Source organism: Echeneis naucrates, chromosome 23 (assembly GCF_900963305.1).
Source record: "Echeneis naucrates chromosome 23, fEcheNa1.1, whole genome shotgun sequence".
In the NCBI taxonomy this organism is placed as follows: Eukaryota; Metazoa; Chordata; class Actinopteri; order Carangiformes; family Echeneidae; genus Echeneis; species Echeneis naucrates.
This window is the reverse complement of record NC_042533.1, coordinates 7,514,417-7,534,154: the sequence shown is the minus strand read 5'-3', so window position 1 is coordinate 7,534,154 and position 19,738 is coordinate 7,514,417. Positions and strand designations below refer to the sequence as shown.

General features: G+C 39.7%; 3 protein-coding genes across 3 annotated transcripts; all 3 read left to right on the top strand.

Annotated features, from left to right (window-relative positions):
• The first annotated feature begins 50 nt into the window (after positions 1 to 50).
• On the top strand, positions 51 to 5,051 carry pwp1 (PWP1 homolog, endonuclein). The gene is made up of 15 exons (XM_029495373.1): positions 51 to 223; positions 621 to 679; positions 880 to 1,058; positions 1,198 to 1,283; positions 1,523 to 1,619; positions 1,818 to 1,928; positions 2,058 to 2,188; positions 2,543 to 2,613; positions 2,808 to 2,904; positions 2,992 to 3,053; positions 3,161 to 3,272; positions 3,803 to 3,893; positions 4,005 to 4,126; positions 4,266 to 4,371; positions 4,488 to 5,051. The coding sequence occupies exons 1-15, from the start codon at positions 158 to 160 to the stop codon at positions 4,580 to 4,582; spliced, it is 1,485 nt and encodes a 494-aa protein (XP_029351233.1). The 5' UTR covers positions 51 to 157; the 3' UTR covers positions 4,583 to 5,051.
• Positions 5,052 to 5,304: 253 nt separating this feature from the next.
• On the top strand, positions 5,305 to 7,397 carry mrpl42 (mitochondrial ribosomal protein L42). The gene is made up of 5 exons (XM_029495501.1): positions 5,305 to 5,402; positions 5,746 to 5,809; positions 6,158 to 6,242; positions 6,708 to 6,871; positions 7,285 to 7,397. The coding sequence occupies exons 1-5, from the start codon at positions 5,324 to 5,326 to the stop codon at positions 7,328 to 7,330; spliced, it is 438 nt and encodes a 145-aa protein (XP_029351361.1). The 5' UTR covers positions 5,305 to 5,323; the 3' UTR covers positions 7,331 to 7,397.
• A 1,066-nt stretch (positions 7,398 to 8,463) lies between these two features.
• Positions 8,464 to 15,084, top strand: ube2nb (ubiquitin-conjugating enzyme E2Nb). Its single transcript, XM_029495257.1, has 4 exons — positions 8,464 to 8,563; positions 10,515 to 10,761; positions 11,811 to 11,951; positions 13,191 to 15,084. The coding sequence occupies exons 1-4, from the start codon at positions 8,534 to 8,536 to the stop codon at positions 13,232 to 13,234; spliced, it is 462 nt and encodes a 153-aa protein (XP_029351117.1). The 5' UTR covers positions 8,464 to 8,533; the 3' UTR covers positions 13,235 to 15,084.
• Positions 15,085 to 19,738: the final 4,654 nt, after the last annotated feature.

Here is a 19,738-nt window from a genome sequence, read left to right as displayed (position 1 = left end):
TAACGCCCTCGTGACGTCATCTTGGCGCGACCTGTTTTGACGCAGGACCCATGTTAACTCACATGTACGCCAACTGTGTGCATGCCTGAGGTGAAGCAGTGTCGCCCATTGGCAGTTTTTACATTTAATATCAAATAAATCGTCCCGTTTCTTCGGGATGAGCTCCCAGATCACCTGCGTCGGGTGGGTGAGGCGAGGCGTTGCCAAGGAAACCCCGGATAAAGTAAGTGACGTGCCCGGCGAGCTACCGTCAGCTGCCGGCTAAAGTGTCAACATGGCAGGTAATCTGCGACTTTACTGGTTTTAATCACCGCAGTTTTCGGGATTTTGGATAAGATTTGCCTCACTGAGTGGTTATTTTCTCTTTGTCCATAGGCTGACAAAACGTGACAGTGTAATAATGTCTTTTAGCACATTAGTTCCAGGCTCCTTATTATCTTCCATCCATTGTTTTCGTTTATTTACAATTAGATAACGAATGATGCCTAAAAAAAATAATAATAATAATAAAAAAAAAAAGGATGGAGGTCCAGTGCTGCATCTCTCTTTTGTTTCCTGTCGTCTGATCACAGCTTTAGACGTATGACACCTTTTTAAGCTACTTTTTTCCCCCACTTCAGGTTGAATTGAGCCAAGAGGAGCTTCAGCGCATCATTACTGAAGCAAAGGATGAGTTGGGGTATGCTGAAATAAAAAAATTGAAAAACAACTACAAAGAAATCTCCAGGAATTGTCAATTTGTTCAAAATTATTAAATTCAAAAGTTGGAAGTTGCACTGGGGAGTAATTCATGGATCCATCTGTTCAGTGACAAATTGGAAAATAGATTAAATTAGGGTTCATTACTGATACAATATTTCCTTTACTCATTTAAATAAGGGAACTTGCAGCTGAGGAGGAAGAAGAGGAGGATGATGAGGGAATAGCCCCAGATCAAAACTCTGTCAGTATTGAAACTGATGTTAATGAAATTCCAAAAGATGACAATAAAGAAAGAAAGGATGAAGATGATGATCTCGCAGAGTATGAACTGGACAGATATGATGAAGAAGATTCAGGTGAGTCTGGAGTTTGTTTGCAGCATTCACTTTTATTTACTCTTCAAATTAAATTATTTCTTCTTGTTTTTGTACCACTTTATCGCTTTATCTTTTTACAATTGACTCAGTATCGGCCGTTTGCTTCCTTTTTATTTAGAAACTGCTAATCTTGGTGACAGTTTGGCTGGGCTCACAGTGTTCAGCTCAAATCAGGAGGATCCTTACATCACCATCAAAGATACAGTCAGTGAGCCCTCATGTACATATTGATTCAGTATCATCCCACTTCACCTAAAGCCTCATATCTACCATCAGATGTCAAAATCCTGCTTTATTCACGGCAAAATTTGATTCTGATTTAGTGTCACTGCAGTGCTTGATCTAAACATATGATTTTATCAAGCTTAGGAAGAAGTGTCTCAAAGAAAGGCTATTTTTATACTCATGAGTGTAAATACTTGCCCTGCTTTCCCTCGCTCTAGGAGCAGTATGAACGCGAAGACTTTCAAATCAAGTCCAGTGACAATCTCATCCTGTCAGGCAGAGCAGAGAAAGACTGCTGCAACTTGGAGATCTATGGTAAATATTGTCATAAGTGAAATAAGAGGCTGATCATGACTTGCCATGTCTTTTGCCAACACAGAAATTATCATCTGGTATTTGGAGACTGGCTCATTGTGTGAAAAATCTTGAAATTGAAATGTATTACTATGTATCACTCTGTTTCCCAAACATATTGCAATTTTTTTTTTTTATCATAAAACTGCTTACTTACAGTTTATAACTCGGAGGAGGACTCGCTGTATGTTCATCATCACATTCTGCTTCCGGCTTACCCGTTGTGTGTGGAGTGGCTAAATTTTGACCCAAACCCTGGAGAAGGACCTGGTGAGAAAAGCATTGAGTATATATCCTATTTTGGACAGAATTATCCTGTCAATGATTCAGTGTAACTCAAGGAATGTCCTGATCAAATAAGTTGCAAGTGATGAAATATCTGCTCTGTGTGCTCTGCAGCCAACTATGCTGCTGTCGGCAACATGACTCCTCAGATCGACGTGTGGGACTTGGATGTGGTGGACTGTTTAGAGCCAGCCTTCTCCCTGGGGAGCAAAAAGGCCTCAAAGAAAAAAAAGAAAAGCAAGAAGGTACAGGCCCATTCAGTGTTCAAGCATCAGTATGTTCAAAGTGTGGTTTGTTAAAAGTACTGAAAATTACTTGTGCGTGGTAATGCTTTAAATTAAAGAGTTTTTCCCAGAAGACATTCACAGTGTTACACTCAGTTGTTCACATGAAAAGTGACAGAAATAGTTGCATAATGAATGGAAACGTAAAAGTTAAAATTCACACCCTTTTTTGTTACTCCTCCACAATTGCTCAGCCACACTATGAAATCCGCCCAGATTGCTAATCGGTGCAGCTCTTCACCTGCTCTTCTGCATTGTTTCCTATTCTGTTACATGTAATTAACACATTACTGTCATTGTTTGTGGTCATACCAGGGGGCAGCAGCAGAGCCTGTCGAAGGCCACACAGATGCTGTGTTGGATTTATCTTGGAACAAACTGGCCAGGTCAGTGCCTTGGAGCATTCACTGATGTGTATCAGTAAGAAAGTACAAATCTAAAATGCACCTAATTGTTGTCAGAGGCTCTTTATAAATTCATCTATATTTAGGATTTTCCACATATTGTGTTTACATTCTGTAGCTGTTATGATGAACACTTAAGCATCATGTGTGACACAAACACACTGGCTCTCATTTAGGAATGTGTTGGCCAGTGGATCTGCTGATGAAACTGTGATCTTATGGGATCTGTCTCAAGGCAAGCCAGCCACAACTTTGCACAGACACACTGATAAGGTATTAATAAAATAATAATAATTTTAGATGTAATGCACTGTGGTTGCAGTTATGGAGTACTACAACCCTTAAACTTTTATGTTTCAGGTTCAGACAATATCATTCCACCCATTTGAGGCACAAACTCTGATATCAGGGTCATATGATAAGTAAGTGATGTCTTTATAGATTTAGGTGTAATGGAAAAACCTTTGATGTTATAAATAAACCTTTACTCTTTACTTTTCCAATGTCAATGGCACTAATATTTTTTCAGGACAGCGGTCCTGTATGACTGCCGCAGTCCCGACGACAGCTATCGAACATGGAGGTTTAGTGGTCAAGTGGAGCGTCTGGTGTGGAACCACTTTTCACCATGCAACTTCCTGGTAGGTATTCAAATCTGCTGGGGTAGGAAAGGCGTGAGCAGGATTTTTATACAACAAGGAAGCACGATGTTCCACCCAGAAAAGATATGTTCAACTTAATATATTTACTAATGAAAATTGAAGTAATATTGGAGGTGTGTATGATGCGTTCATGGTGAATCTTTAAAATATAATCACCACTGAAGTCCACTGAAACAGCACATCAACTACATTGAAAATCTATGTTGTCTGTTTTTTGTGTGTGTGTGTGTGCCACACTCAATGCCACATTCATTCATTCATTCATTCATTCATGGGTAGGCGGGCGTGCATTACTGAATAGAATCATGAGATAGTAAAAGATTCCTACCCCTACTAATCATGCAAAAGCACACCAATGTCGGTTATGGTCTGGTTATAAATAGCAAGTATGCTAAAAATAGCAATTTTGTTTCTGGCTCGTACCTATCTGGTCATTGTGTAATGAATGTTGCTCGTCTCTCTGCTTTCACCAGCTCAGTGATTAACCTAAGTGTGTGTTTGTGTTTCAGGCCAGCACAGAGGACGGTTTTGTTTACTGCCTGGATGCTCGCTCAGATAAACCTGTTTTCACACTGAGGGCACATGATGAAGAAGTGTCAGGTAGGTACAAGTGTTGTGTGTGTGTGTGCATATAATAACTAAAACAATACCATACATGGTTTGTTTTACTTGTGGTGGACTTAATGTGTCCACACTTTAACATTTCCACAGGTTTGGACCTGAGCAGCCAGATTAAAGGATGCCTGGTCACCGCATCAGCTGACAAGCACGTTAAGATTTGGGATATTTTGGGTAACAAACCTAACCTGGTCCACTCACGAGATATGAAGATGGTAAGAACCTATGGAGCATGTAAACCTGAGATTTCTTTCATCCCACTTATTGAGGGGTTGTAACCTTATGTAGAAGAATCAAATGAATTATATTTATGATTTTTAAAGTTGTTCTAACGATGTTCTCATCTGTAAACAGGGAGTCATGTTCTGCGCTTCATGTTGCCCTGATCTTCCCTTTGTCTATGCCTTTGGAGGACAGAAAGATGGTTTGAGGATTTGGGATATAAGTGACGTTGCAGCAGGTGCGGTTCACACTAGTTTCGCCTTCACAAATTTCTTTTTTCTAAACAGTTTGTGATGTGCTTGACCTGATGAAAATTTAATATGTTGGTGCTTAATCCTCATTGCTTTATTTTAGTGTCTGAGGTGTTTGGCAGTCGAGAGCGTTTGATGGTGAACACAGGATCACAGGCATCCAGCAGTGCTGCTGCAGCAGAGATGGATGTCTCCTAGCAAGCCTCCAACTGCAGCAACAGCCTCTAACCAAATAAACTGAGCTTCCCTGAAAGACATCAAGCTGCTCTCTGTCGCTGCCTTCATCTGAGTGCAGCCCTTTGTCAGAATGGAAACTGTGGATAAGACTTTGAAAAGACTTTGAAGTTTGTTCAGTTTTACACAACAAATAGCAACAGTGGCTTTACGCACCCAATAACATGTTCAAAAAAGGATGAGAAAATGTTTCTTATTAATAATAGTGAATATTCCCATCAAAGTAGTGATTTATGTTTTTGAACTACATTGTTTGAATAGTGTTTTTGATTACTCTTCACTTTGCCTTTCTTTGTACAAATGTAATATGCTAAAATTCCATATATAGGTTCTTTAGTCATAACAAGTGCTGGGATTCAATCTAAAAAGATACCTGGGTAATAAAACCTGTGCCAGCACAGCCTTTTCAAAATGTAATGTATTTAAGAAATAAATACAGTTTTTAAAACTATACAACCCTTTGTGCTGTGGTTCAGTCTGTGCTCCAATATCCTCTTCCTTCTCATCCAAAGGGAAAGGAATAATTAGTGTGTAATTAATGTAAAAGTGAAGTATAAATCCTATATTCGTAATTTCTAAAAGAATGCAAGACTGTCTAGCCTGTCGTTTCAGTGATGGTCTCTGGTAGAGCGGAACAAATTTGAGCCAGTCGCAGCGTGCAGTCGAGATTATTTTAGTGACGGACACACCAAGCCCCATGTCAGCATGGCGTCGCCTCACCTGTGTAAATTGCACAGTTTAATAAGACGGTTTTGTACCAACACCTCAGGGCGACATGTCCAAAGTAAGTCCAGCTAACCGGCTGGTTGAGGGAGTTCATGCTAGTTTGACTTCGTTTCCGGTGAGACCTTGAACGCAGCTAACGGGATGCTAACCTTGAAGATGTGTAGCAGGTCAACACGGACTGAGCTCCTATTTATCTAATTTCTACTGCCAGCGCCCTGTTTTCTGCTTTAAAGTGCTCCTCTACAGCGTAGACGTGTAAACCTTGCGATAAACTTCAGTTTATCCTCTTGTTTCACCTGCCAACCAACTCGTTGGCTTGTTTGCAAGTGTCAGAAAGCCTTAGCTTGGTAGTCCAGTGCTACTGTGGCTTATGGATATTAACATGAATGTCTCTGCTGCAGCATGTTTGGCCTCAGTCCGGCAGAAGTCCAGTATCCGTGGTCCTTCCCCCGATGATCCAGACTGGTATGTTAACTGTTTGAACTGAAAACAAGCAATAACTGTGCCTCTGTGTGTGATCTGTGTGTAGTCCTATTCTGGATGAAAGATTCTCCATTAATGGTGTGGATGGTGTACTTGCCTGTGAGTGCAAAACCTGGCGATTATGAATGTAGTAGAAGGGTTTTGAAATGTTTATGTATAAATATGGCCCAGAATTTAGTGAGTAAATTCTGTATGTGCATGATCAGTCCTCCATCAAGGTTAGTTGTTGTTATGAGGTTTCGTGATGCAGTCTGTGAATAGTATCAGGTGTTTTGTTATTAAAAGTGTAATTATTATCAAGGCAATAACTTTCCAATCTCTTGGATTTAGTAAAGTGGACATTGGGGTGACTTCAGATGGGAGAACTATAGTGTGCCACCATCCCACTGTTGACATTCCCTATGAATTTACACAGGTAAGAGCGCTCTGTGTCTGTTCTCATAATATCATTGTATCTGCTGTCTGCTGGCAGAATGTTTGATTGAGTTTTTCTGCCTACGAGACCCTGCAGATTCTCTACCCTTCACTCTTCATTTTACCACCATTGCCCTGGAAGAGCTATAACTTGACAGTTAGAGAATGGCTAGCAGTCATTTCTCTCATCCACTTTGTGATCCAGAAAAAATGTGCATGTGCATGCACATGTGGATGCACAGGTGGAATATACCAAGGATTAAAAGCATATTTAATAAAGAATCAAGCCCAGTAATTGTAAGAGTTAGATTAGTTAGTCCGGCCACAAGAGACCACAATGATGCCACATAGCCATACTCAGTCATTTCTCAAAGGATGTGATGGTATGAGCTGCAGGATTGTTGCAAATCCTACAATTTTAACATATGTAAGAGGAAACCTTGCTCATGACTGTAAAACTCTGCAGCCTATAGAACGACCTGATCCCCTGACCAACCCGGCTGAGACCCACGACCAGGTTTTAAAGGCTCACCTTAGCAAGGAGGTACTGAGGGGCAATGACGGGCCCACCATCGAGGAGCTGAGCAAGATGTTTTACACCACCAAGCATCGCTGGTATCCAGTAGGACAGTAAGTACACAAATATAAGACACTGTTGACAAAAGCCTGTGACGCAGCTGCTTGTAGAAAGGCTGGCTTTTACAATACAAAAAATGCAGTAAGAGAGATTCACAGTTTATTTTCACTCAAAACAGGACAAGAATCTTGGAAATTGTCTTAGTTGTCATTACTCATGTCTGACCTTGTTAGAAGTTGAAGTGTTTGGATTTTCTTCTTTTTTTTTCTGCAACAAGGAGAAAGTGGATTATTCATCTACATTTCTAATTGTTGGTATAACTTGGTTGTCATTTTTGGAAATGAACTTTGCAGTCTGATTAAGACTAGTCTGACAACTGGTAGCTTCTTCTCAAGCTTCATCAAAGCTGAAGAAACTTCAGTAGACATCGGTCACATTTCATTTCCTTATGTTTTTCTGTTTACAGGTACCACATGAGACGCAGAAAGAAGGATCCTCCAAAGGACAGATAGTTTAATATGGCAGCAAGTGTTTGTTTGTGTTATTGTCACAATGATGTATAATAAACTGTTAAATATTGACTGTGTTGTCGTGTGTGAGTCAGTGCTGCTGCAGTGGGCCAATATATTAACATGTAAAATGAAAAGTATTTTTTGCATTTGTATTTTCTTTAATGTTTATACAGCAACATTGGCTTTGGCTGAAAATTAAATATAACTTGAATAAGCAATAATCCATTTAATCTAAATGCATCTGACATGTGGCTTTTCATGTGAAGACAAAGTTGTTCCTGTTACAGAATTTGAGGAAACCACCAATCCAGCTGCACTTCTGCACTGAAAGATGTGAACAGCAAACTAAGATGCCTGAAGGCAAAAGTTAGAACACAAATACAGTCATTGTGTAGGGTATTCTAGGCCTTGGACATTACAACAAACTGCACACACAGGTTTTATTCTCCCCATCCTCTCTCTCCCCCCTGGGGGTTTGGACCCATAACTCCTACCTCTGATACAACTCCGACTTCATGTAAATGTTTTTGGCTCTAACATTTTGTCTACAGAAACAGAAAGCATGGTTGTTTTTCTGTTCATTAATCTAAGTGAGTGATGTGATTTTTTATTTGTCAAATGTTTTTTTTATTTATTTATTTATTTATTTATTTTTTTGCCTTCATTGCTACTTATTGCAACAATAACAGTCACAAAAGTGTTAGCTGCACTAAGGCTATTTCAAAAACTTTGCTCCCACGCACATTTGAATTAAAATATATTTGGAGGCTCTCATAATGTACTTTATAAAATATTTATATTGTGGCACTAATGCTGAAAAATCTGCCCAAAATATTGAAGTAGTTATCCTTCTTCTATATTTACTGGTATTTTCATTAGTGTCCATTGTTTTACATTTTTATTTGCATGTTTATTACACCAAATGGTCACATTTGGTGTTTGGGATTTTATTCGCATTAACGCTTTTCATTGCTCTTGCTGCTCTTCCTTTTAATTTACTCATTAATTTTACTTTTATGATGACAGTGGACAGATTTTCGGTTCACATCTAGTTTTCATATTCGGTTACAATGAAGAGCGTATTTCCTGACGTCATCTGAAGCCACCGGAAGCTTGAGTTATCTGCCCCCGCCCCGGCAGCTCAGTCAGTCCAACCTGAAGAGAAGGCGAGTCCAAGGCTAAAAATATAATAGCTAACACAAGATGGCCGGTTTGCCTCGTAGGATTATAAAGGTACACACTTCCCGGGGCTGTGTATATATATTGTAATGATGCCGTGTGTCTGTGTTGGAAGGATCGATTAATGCGGATGTGGCCGAGTTATTACCATCCAGCGTGTAGCCTGACGTTAGCGCGGCTAGCACAGTTAGCTCTTATCTAGCTAGTTATCGAGCTAGCTCGCTGGTCCGTGACTGCAAGTGTTTTGTTTGCCACTTCCGTTTACTTCCCTTCTGCTCTGTCTCTGACTGATTTTTACATACGGGGAGATTTGTTGTCGTGCTTCTACTGTAGCTGCTAAACCGCCAGATGGCTATTTTTCCCTGTGAATCACCAAATTATGATAAATCGTCTCTGTCGCCAATATGAATGGATTCGCTATGTGAGCTAAGCTAGCAGCTGTAGCGCTGGTGATCGGTACACATGCCTGGCGCTGATGTGAAACGCCGCCCTTGTACTCTCTAGATATGGAAATGCTCGTAGTAAAGCAAACATGATTATTGGGTTGTAAACGGAAGGGGAAAATGGGGCAGACTTGTAAGGCCTGTTGCGCTGCGGTCTCCTCCCTGAAGGCGACTCCAGCTCGCAGGGCCGGGCCCGGCAGTGGGCGCGATCAGCCTTTTCCGCCACTCCGAGCAGCTATATCTCAGGTTCAGCTGCTTTTCCCCACCAAATACCACAACGCCGACAAAGTAAAAACAATACTGGCCAATACTCTGCCTTTTGTCGAACCTGTGCTCTGTTTTCCAAACATAAAGAAGAAATAATGCTGCTTTCAACGAGATTTAGCCGCTTAGTTTCCTGTTGACTGCAGATGTTTCTTTGCACCTGCCTGATGAAATGCACAAAATACGAAGTAATGCTCCACTTCCTTATTTCCATTTCCATCTACCTTAAGTGTCGCACAATATGTAGTCAGTTTCTAATAGAAGTTTTCTGAACTGCGATTATCCGTTAACTTCACTGTTAGAATAAAATGGCTCATAAATTAGGTTGGAGCAGAAATTGTGCATTGATTACTCTGTTGTAATGGATTGGCAACTATTTTCATGAAGCATAAATTAATTCAGTCAGTTTAGGAACAAATGTCAAAAGTTCATTGGCTCCATATTGCTTATAGATGTTCTTAGTGAAAACTGAACCTTATGTACAGGCCAACAAAATACCTCTTTCCTTTTTTTTCCTCCATTAGATTAGGGGGGAAAAAGCTATTTAAAATCATTATAATGGCCATTTTCACTGTTATCTGCTATTTTATAAGTAAGTTGCTTGTTTAAAAACAGCTTGCATGTTAATCTATGATTATGATAATTAATAGATGCAAGCTAAATGATATATTTGCAGTTTACAACAAGGGGAAGTTGTGTTGGCATTTCAGTGCAAGTAAGTAGTTGAGTCTTGCACGAGGAGTGCCTTCAGCTATCTTTTGTACTTTCGGTGTTTAACAATAATTTGTGGAATGTCGTTTTGTCTGTATGTGGGTGAGTTCACATGTCCATGTGATTCACCAAGGTGTTATTGAACATTGTCATCTAAGAGGGCCTTAGAGGCTGTTGTCTGTCAACGCCTCCACGTTTTGTTTCTTTTTTTTTTTTTTTTTTTGAACAGCACAGATTTCTTCCTTTGCAGCAACATTCACATCTGATCATTTTCTACTTCCATAGTTAGAACTTAAATAAACATACTTAAATATCTGAACTAGCTTCATTTGTTTAAGCTTGTGAATATTTATAACAAAGTTAATTTCCCTTGAAAAGTCCATCAAGGGAAACAAAACTGATCACAAAGCATAACATTTACCTCTTAATAAATTCCTTAAAAATCTTTATTATATACATGATCCTGAATACATGTGGTTGTAATTTGAAACTTGATTGGTTGGAGGCATACAACACTGAAGCAGTATTTTAGTGTTATTCAGAATTATCAACAGCTGTATTGTGTTTCTTATTTTCACCACACTCAGGAGACACAGCGATTGATGGCGGAGCCTGTTCCAGGGATCACGGCTACGCCAGATGAAGGGAATGCACGTTACTTCCATGTGGTCATTGCGGGGCCTCAAGACTCTCCTTTTGAAGGAGGCACATTTAAACTTGAACTATTTCTTCCGGAAGAATATCCCATGGCAGCTCCCAAAGTGCGATTCATGACCAAAATCTACCACCCCAATGTTGACAAACTGGGAAGAATATGTTTAGACATTTTGAAAGGTAAGAAAATGTGGCAGAAGGGCACAGATACATTTTCTTTCTACGTAGGTAATGCTTTTTATCTGATTGATACCAGTATGGAGCTACTCTGATTCCATGCAGTGAGACTGCTTACACAATGTCTTCTCCAATTTGTAAGCATTAGCACTCTGAAATAATAAAAGCTACAGTAAGCAATTTCTGATCTGTTGGAGAAATAAAAACAAACTCTAGTTGTTCTATTTCTATACAACTTATACATTCAAGGATGCCCACACCCCATAAAATTGTGCCTTTAAGTCTTATTTTTAGGTTCTATTCTTCACTGTCTCCTTTACTGCTGTTTCATGCAGGGCAAGTAGAAAACACCAAACATGTCAAAGCGTGTAGGGAAAAGTCTGCCCGTGATATGTTATATGTGGGTTTTGCTAGAACTGGTGTTATGTTTCTGTACCGTTTGAATGTGGGCCAGTGGCTCAAACTAAGATCCTTTAGAATGGTGGAGCAGTGGGGGTTAATTTCCAGCGGGTTTGGGAGCACTTCTTAACCCATTCACATTACACAACATTTGGCGCAAGGTTAAAAAAAAATATTTCTTAATGGGATCCAAAGAAGTACTGTATAACAATTTTAATGATCATTGTTATAGTGATAGTAGAAATAGTAATTCACAGAATTGTTGAGAAATAGCGTAATGGTAAAGCTTACATAACACAACACCACATTACTACTTCATTACACTCCTAGATCCACAGATAATCACAGATGGAGTTTCTATTGTTAGGGCAGGAACTTGCGGTATCACATCAGCAAGTTTTATATTACAAGATCATTTATCATCAGCCAGCTGTATTTGTAGAAACATCTTGTAGATGAAACTTATTTAAATAGACAGGATTACAACAATTTAAATTGAATTTCTAAGTCAAACAAACTCTACAATAATGTTTATTTGGCAAGAGCTGAACAGACAAAAGCAAAGGTTTGCCTGAAGTTTTCCCAGTTTGACTTTTTTTCTTCTTTTTTTTTTGTCTCCCCTTGCATCTCTTTCCATATTTTCCATCCTCCAGACAAATGGTCTCCAGCCCTGCAGATTCGTACAGTGTTGCTATCTATCCAGGCGTTATTAAGTGCTCCCAATCCAGATGATCCCCTGGCAAACGACGTTGCAGAGCAGTGGAAGAAAAACGAAAGCCATGCCATTGAGACAGGTGAGGAAGAGGCTTATTCCACACTCATAAAGATTTACGATAAGAGAAATGCTTTTACATTAGCTGAATTCAAGACCTTTGAAATAACTCCCACATATCAAATGTTATTACGTTACTCATTGTTCAAGTGTTGCCTCTCTTTTCTTCCTGGTTGGAGAAGTGACACCAACCCCTGTCAATACTTTGTGTGTGGGTCAAGTTGGTAACTGTAAATACTTAAAAGTAATACTAAAAGTAATCCTTTCTTGAACAAATAATCGTGGAATTACAGCTCCTGGTTGAGAACAACACTTTTCTTCTAAGAGGACCCCTCCCCCACTTAAATAAAAGCACAAAATGGGAGAAAATGGTTTGGTACTAATGACTGTAATGTTGAATAAAGAAGGTGGGACTTTGATGGTTGTACAACATGGATTGTTCTGGAACAGTGAAGAACTTAACTATGACAGACATTCTATGAAATTTAAAACCAGCTTCAAGCTCAACAGACTGAAAAGTCAGCGATCTTCTTTGTGTTCTTCAACAGACCAACCAGCAGCAGCAAAACATTTGATAATGGATTTATTATTTCAAGGCATTTAAAAAAAAAAAAAAACAAGACCTCACAAGTTTCACTGCAGAAAAATGTCAAAATCTGGGGTACCAGTCAAGCACGCACTCCATGAATAAGTGGCTGCAAGGTCCTCGTCTGTACATTTGGTTTAATTCCAGTCTGTGACGTCCTCTGCAGGTCATTCCTAACTCACTCTCCCCATTTCCTGTCATACTTCAAGCTGTCCTAACTCGTAGAGCTAGAAAAAAAAATCTTTGCCTTCTGTGATGGGACCTGAATATCTGAGCTGCCAGTGGGACAAAATAAGCACCTGGAATATGTCAACTTGGCCTTGAGAATTTAAAGACCAAGAGATTAGAAGTTTAGTGAAGAAAAAAAGTTGGCATCTTAACGGATAATGAAAGTAATCCATGGTTGTTAGCCCAGCTGGAATCAACAGAACTGCAACATGTTTGGTTTGGTTGTAGTTGTAATTCATTAATTTTGAATCGAAACTGCTGACTTTTTGATTAATTAATGGTTTAGTCTCTTGGACATTTCCGTTATTATACGAAGACAAAAATAAGTCTACTTGATCAAACACGTCTGTGAACACTCGCCAACACGTTGTTATCCACTGTCGTGCACCCTCCATAAACCACTTCACAACCTCCACAACCATTTTATCTTTCTGTCTCCCCCCCCAGCCCGAACATGGACCAGGCTCTACGCAGGCAACACTGAAGTATAGAAGAAGAGAGACCAGGCTTCTGAATGTGATCAACAAAATGTACTCATGTCAACATTTGAATTTAACGGACACAAAAAAGAGAAAAAAAAAAGATTATAAGTCCAAATCTATTTGAAAGAAATGACAAGATTTACTGCTGCAGACCTCTGGGTGACTTATTTTCCTCTCTAAGACGCGTTAAATGTGTGTTAGTCTTTTTTTTTTTTTTTTTTTTTTTTTTCCCCTGTGTTGCTATTTAAATGCATGGACAGAGAATGACACCCTCCCCACTTCAGTCTTAAAAATAACATGCAATATGTTGTCCTGAACGAGGCACATACTGGTACGTTTGCAAAATCTACATTAAAGCTGCCCTTCTTTTAACACATGCATCTTTTGTCCACACATCTCTGTCGTTTTGTGTGCGAGATGACAGGATTTGTTATTTCAACACACAGGAAACCCCCCCCCCCCCCCAAAAAAAAAAACAAAAACCCACTATTAGCAGCTAACATATGTAAAATATAAACATTAATGATGACATTTCCATTTAGTCCTTTTAGAGAATACGAGTTATTGGAAAGCAAGTCTGCACATTCAACAGAAAGGTTACTTGAATATCCACACTTGTTTGTGCATACCAACACTTCACAACACCAAATAGTGTGTGGTGCGGATACTGTAGCTCAGCATCATCACGTGGGGCACTTAATATGAACACGTGAAACTTGGAACAATATTTACAACACTAGTTCTCCTATTTGCGAAAATGGTCATAAAATAGAGCCATTTAAAAGGGTTACACATGGAAAATACATCAAACTGTTTTCAACCCTGTGTGAACTGTAACAGTGGGAATTAAGGTTGCTTTTCTGAGAGCATTAGGGATTTGCTCAACTGGGGACAAACGGAAGAAGTGTTTTCAGCTGAAGATAACCGAGGGAGGGTCAACAATTTTAATTAGGCTGTTGTGTACCTGCTGGTGGAGAAAACAATCCTTTATAGCCGATGTTAAAACACATTAAGTTTATGGCTTGTGCCGGTTTTAGGCCCCAACAGATGACCGTTTTAGCTCCTCATCCTTCACATTTTAACATTGGTCTTGATGGACAGGTTGACAGATAATTGTGCAGTTAGGTGCCTGAGCCCAGGTAGATGAGGATGTGGGTGGAGCAATCCAAAATCTGGCCATGAAATGTAGACTTTATTTCAGAGTCATGTCCATCAGTCTTTGTAATGTTTTTTTCATCCAGGTTGTGTTCCCAGGGATCACTTTTTCTCATATTGTTAGAAACTCAGTCTTTAAAACACCTGGTGGACAGTTTGGGGAGGGTGAGCCAATCACTTCCACACACACACCCAAAAGAAACCCCAAACATTTCCAACACAACTAGAGAGGTAGAAGGCTATGTGTTGAAAATACTTTGTGTGTGTGTGTGTGTGTAGGAACCTGAGCTGTTTTTATTTTCTTTTTTAAACATCTGTCCATGTTATCTATGTTGACTGTTCTCTATTTTATTTTCAGTGTTAATTCAAAAAAAGGCATGTACCATCACCAAACTGATATCTGGACAGTTCAACCTAGTTTTCTTTGGGCGTTTGTCAGAGCTGAGGTGCTTTCTTTAAAGGGATAGTTTAGGCTTTTTTTTTTTATTATTATTATTTTTTTAAAGTCATGTCATCAATCACAAATCCAGTTTTTCACCGTGACTTTCCTGAGTTGGTCTTAACCTGCTTTTTCTCTTTCCATGATGCTCATCTGTGACAGTTATACAAGTGAGTTGAGTCCAGTGAGAAGATTGTCTTTGTGGGAGAAGGAAAGGTGATGTTACAATTAAAAAAAAAAAAAAAAAAAGATTCAAGATCAAAGGTCTTCATCTTGCTCTTAAAGATCTTCTGACAGTTAAATATCAAGGCTCTCAAACATGCATCCGTGGAATCTTATGACAAATTCTGCATTGAGATTTGTTGTTGACCTGTAGAAAACTTTCTAAAAATCCCTAAACTTTCCTTTTCAAAGATACTGTAATGGGTTAGAGGGATCAGTGTGATCTGTCATCCAGCAACCTAGACCCTCCATGATCATTATGCTTTTGTATGATTAATCTGAGGGAGGACTGTAACATGTTGTAGTAGAGCTTTCTCTCTCTCTCTCAGCATTTGGTTTGACCTCTTGCCATTTTTTGAACTATCACAGGTTTGGTGTTGCTTAGATTTATTTGTGTCTGGTCCTCACCCAGAAATATTAACCGTTTCTAACAGCTGCATTTACTCAAGTCTGGAAGACAGAGCACGGCTTAAACCAGGTTAATTTATTGTTTCCCTGAGGAACTTGACAGCAATCTAAAACAGGAAACAGTCACTCACTGGATTTTTTGAAGCATCTAGATCAAAAATATTTAGAAATCAAACTCTGATTAATCAGCTCCCCGTGTGTAAAGGAAAAGAGTTCTGTCGGTAATTTCAGTACATTTGCATACATGGCTCTTCAAATACTCTGTAAATAAACTGAGTTGAGTAAGTAAGTTATGTTGTGTGCAATTTGTGTTATTCATTTGTGCAGGGTTACGAATATCATAGATTTGTGTTCCTTGTAGGGCACAATCTTTGTCGAGCAGCCATTTTATACATTTAAATTTTCATCCCATATATGTATCTGAGGTGCCAGTATAACCTCATTCATAGTGGGGACATCAAAGTTTTCTGCAGCCTGAAGGAAGTTGAGAAACTTCCTTTGGTCACACCCCTAAAAAAACACCCCATTTTCTTCTGTATCTTTTTGTCAGAAGATAGAAATAATTAATGTCCAGTGGAGAGAGACACTAGTGAGTCACACGGTGCGATGTATGCGACTATTTATGTTTATATGGAAACTTAATCACAACAATGGCACACAATGATTACTTTTTTCCATCCACAGATGGAATCTGGTTTTTGCAGAAATTATAGTCTGGAGATGGAAAAGAGGTTAATTGTGATTTTTTTTCCAGTTTGTATTCAGTTTTACTGAAAACATACAACCTCCTGAATTTTTCAGATGCCGACAACTGATAACTCAAATACCAAAATTTAAAACTCATCGGCCTTCACCTGTTCCCCATGCCACCCCACAAGATGGCGCCACAAACAAAGGTTGTGGGATCAGACTCTATCAGTGACCGGCTGGAACTGAGGCACCTCAGTATCAAATGTTTCTGATGTTTATTGCTATCATTAAATGCTTTTATCCCGGCGCTTGGGATGAATTACCGTTGGGTTTCTGTGAAGTACAAATTTAAAGCTGCTTGCCAAAAAGAAAGAAGTTTGAGTCAGATGTGTAGAAACTCCATCAAATACAATCACTGGTGTCATTCTTCTTCTGCTGCTTGTAAGCAACACCTAGAGTAGTCACTGCAGCACCTGCCGTCCTGCAGACGGTACCTGCTCTGGGCGCCTGGGCTTTTCATGTTTTTCTTACCACACACAAAGATTTCCCAATGTTTTACGGTCATGGTTCGGTTTATATGGCACCAGTGAGTCATTCAGGCTGGTATGCAGCCATTGTTTGAGTGGAATTGCAGGAAATGATTCCCCTCACTATCTGAAATACCTGACAAAACATTAACTAGTCTCGGAGGCAGTTGTCTCTGCAGAGAGTTTGTTATTGCATCGTCCATCCTCACAGAATCTCCAGCTGAAGTTCCCTGTGTGTTGTTTATAAGTATGATGTCATATATGAGTTGGTAGTTAAGGCAGGTTATTATAATAATGCGGAATCTGCTGTGGCTGTTATATGGTCAAATGTGCGCGTTCTGTGTTTGTTATTATTTATTTAATACCACAATTCCAGGAATAAAACTATGTTGGTTTGAAAACTGTTTTGAGGTATCAAAAGCTGTAAAATGTTTTTTTTTTATTATTATTATTACAGGTTTCTAAGATGCCCACATTCACCTGCTGTTAGCTCAGTACATATTTACACAGGAAATATGACTATCATATGCTTTAATTTGCACGCTGCCTGTACAGTGGAAACATGTTGCTGCTTTGTTGGCAATACAATGTCAAACAGCATGTCTGTGTATATTCTCCTTCATCCAGGTCATAGTCATGTCTGCTTTGACAACTGATGAAGCCCTTTGGATAGGAGGCAAAACGTCTTCTTAGACAAACCAAAGTCCAGTTGCTTTTTATTCAATTTGTTGGCGAGAAATGTCAAACAGCAAATTTTAATGCTGAAGCAGTTGTGCAGATTAAATAAACATAAATGTAAAATATAATTAACTGACACTAGGCACGTTTACAGACTACCTTTAAACGTTACAGCCACAGGTTATTAGATGAGGATTAAACAGATCCATCACTGTGTAACATTTGTTTCATCGGATTTTTCTTCACAAAGATTAGTTTTTGGTCTGCTGCAATTCAATTTTTTGCACAAAACCTTTGACCTATGGACCGTTTCAAAGATGCTGACAGCAGGGTCTCATTGATATAACAGCACTGGAAAATACTGTAGCAAGCGAATGAAGGCCTTTCTGTTTGAGACTGAAAATAAAAAACATGACAATACTGAGCTACAACTGTGGTGATGACTGCAACAGATGACACAGAGCCAGCGTCCTAAACATAGCCCTGCTCCTCGGACAGGCCAGATCATTTCTCACTGTGATTGCTGACTACAGGTGAAAACATCCTTGTCACATGATTTTAATGTTCAACCGACAGGTGACGACAAACATCCTCTTAATGGTGTCGCGTGTCATCGGCGTCAGCGCGTGTTTGAAATTGGACGCCTGTGTTGGTTGGGAGCTGTGGTTGATGCTGGGGTTTTCAGGATGGAGAGCTGATGGTTGTCTGCTGTGTCACAGGCTCTTTGCTGAGTGTTGTTCTGTTTTTCCCTCATGTTATTTCCCCATCTCTAGTTCCTCTATTCCTTTACTTCTCTGTGATTATTTCCCCTTTCCCCTCCTTTCCTACTGTATTTTCTCCTCTCCTCTGCTCCTCCCTCTTTCCTGTAGCCCTCTTTTCCTTTTTCCTCCTCTCATCTCCATATGTTCTCCTCCTCCTAATCCCATTTCCTCTCCTTCCCTCTCTTCTGTCCCACTGCGGATGAAGTTTTAGGGGGACTGCAGTCAGAACCCTTTCACCTGTACCCTGCTGACGTTATGTAACCATCCTTATTAATCCTTCATGCGTGAAAACAGAAGTCAAAGGGAATACCTGGTCTCTGACCATGGCAATGATGTGGAACGACTTTAGCCTCAGTCTCAGAATTTTTGATGGGTAGAAGATGCTCTCTATCACAGACATTATACAAGACAGCTGCAGTGGAATTCTCATGCAGTTTAAAGTAAATTCAAATGATCGTGAAGCGTTTCATATATATGTTTATGTATATAAATATAGTCCTATATCCAACGCAGTGGGAACTTAAGCAAGTAGCTACAGTATGTTGTATAGATGTGTGTGTGACTGTGTAATGTCAGGGATTCCTTTTCTGCTCCAATGAGTTTTTCATCCATTGCAGGAACAGACTGTCCCAGGCCATCTTTCCTTGCCCCTGCTCTCTCTCTCTCTCTCTCTCTCTCACACTACATATATATATATATATGTAAGCCACTGCAGAGAAGGATAGACGGGTGCGTGTGAAGTTTGTTTGCAGAGGCCTCTTGAATGTAAGGGAAGGGTGCTTTGTATTTAGACAACCACACAGTCCTTATTACAGCCAGGAGACATGCACGGTGCTGTCACTCTTTATAGAATAGTAACAGATTTAACTCGTATCACAGAAGAGTTAACCACAGCACGGCCTGTGAAAGTTCTTGTACTTTACCTGATAATAAAAACACAGGACCACTCCTCCCTCATTCCTCGCACATTCTCTCTCCCTTGTGCCAACACAAACAGTTAGAAATCAGCCTGAACTTGCTTTGGTGCCTTGTCTTTTCCCCTCTATTCGTCCCCTGATGATTGTTAAGATGGCAAGTGCTTGATAGTCACCAAACACAATTGGTGTGTTGTTTTGAATGAGAATCTACAGGCAGGACACGGGTGTGTATTTAGAACATTTTCTATGAGATGAACATTCTTCTGTGCCCTCACAGAGCTCAGCCAAAGATATGTGTTTAATCAGTCATTCATAAAAACACCTCCCTGTGGTCGAGACAGATAAATCAAGCCTGATGTCCCACCACTTTGTTTTGATTGGATCAGTGATCAGATACTGAAAAAAAACAACATCTGAGTACGGATCTCCTCAGAGAAGACACACACGTACATCACTGGCACAGTCTTACCCAGCAGTGTTAAATATAAATAATCAACTCCCTCCCTCCATTCACTGAGTTTCTGTGTGGGGCCTGAGCAGGAAACCCACCACCTGGACTTCAAAATAAACCCACCACTTTGTGCCGACAAATGACACATTGCAGTATCAGAGGGGGCATAAGTCACACTGGTGCTGACAATGCAAATCAATAACCTGTCAAACAGTGTGCTGATAGTGAGCTTTCAGCTCTGTGGGTTCAATATGTCTTGTCTGTT

Coding starts and splice junctions, on each gene's coding strand:
- pwp1 (XM_029495373.1), top strand. CDS start 158: ATGAGCTCCCAGATCACCTGCGTCGGGTGGGTGAGGCGAGGCGTTGCC. Junction 2,905..2,991: donor TGCACAGACACACTGATAAG/GTATTAATAAAA, acceptor TTTATGTTTCAG/GTTCAGACAATATCATTCCA. Junction 3,894..4,004: donor ACATGATGAAGAAGTGTCAG/GTAGGTACAAGT, acceptor ACATTTCCACAG/GTTTGGACCTGAGCAGCCAG.
- mrpl42 (XM_029495501.1), top strand. CDS start 5,324: ATGGCGTCGCCTCACCTGTGTAAATTGCACAGTTTAATAAGACGGTTT. Junction 5,403..5,745: donor CTCAGGGCGACATGTCCAAA/GTAAGTCCAGCT, acceptor TCTCTGCTGCAG/CATGTTTGGCCTCAGTCCGG. Junction 6,872..7,284: donor CGCTGGTATCCAGTAGGACA/GTAAGTACACAA, acceptor TTCTGTTTACAG/GTACCACATGAGACGCAGAA.
- ube2nb (XM_029495257.1), top strand. CDS start 8,534: ATGGCCGGTTTGCCTCGTAGGATTATAAAG. Junction 8,564..10,514: donor TGCCTCGTAGGATTATAAAG/GTACACACTTCC, acceptor CACCACACTCAG/GAGACACAGCGATTGATGGC. Junction 11,952..13,190: donor AAGCCATGCCATTGAGACAG/GTGAGGAAGAGG, acceptor CTCCCCCCCCAG/CCCGAACATGGACCAGGCTC.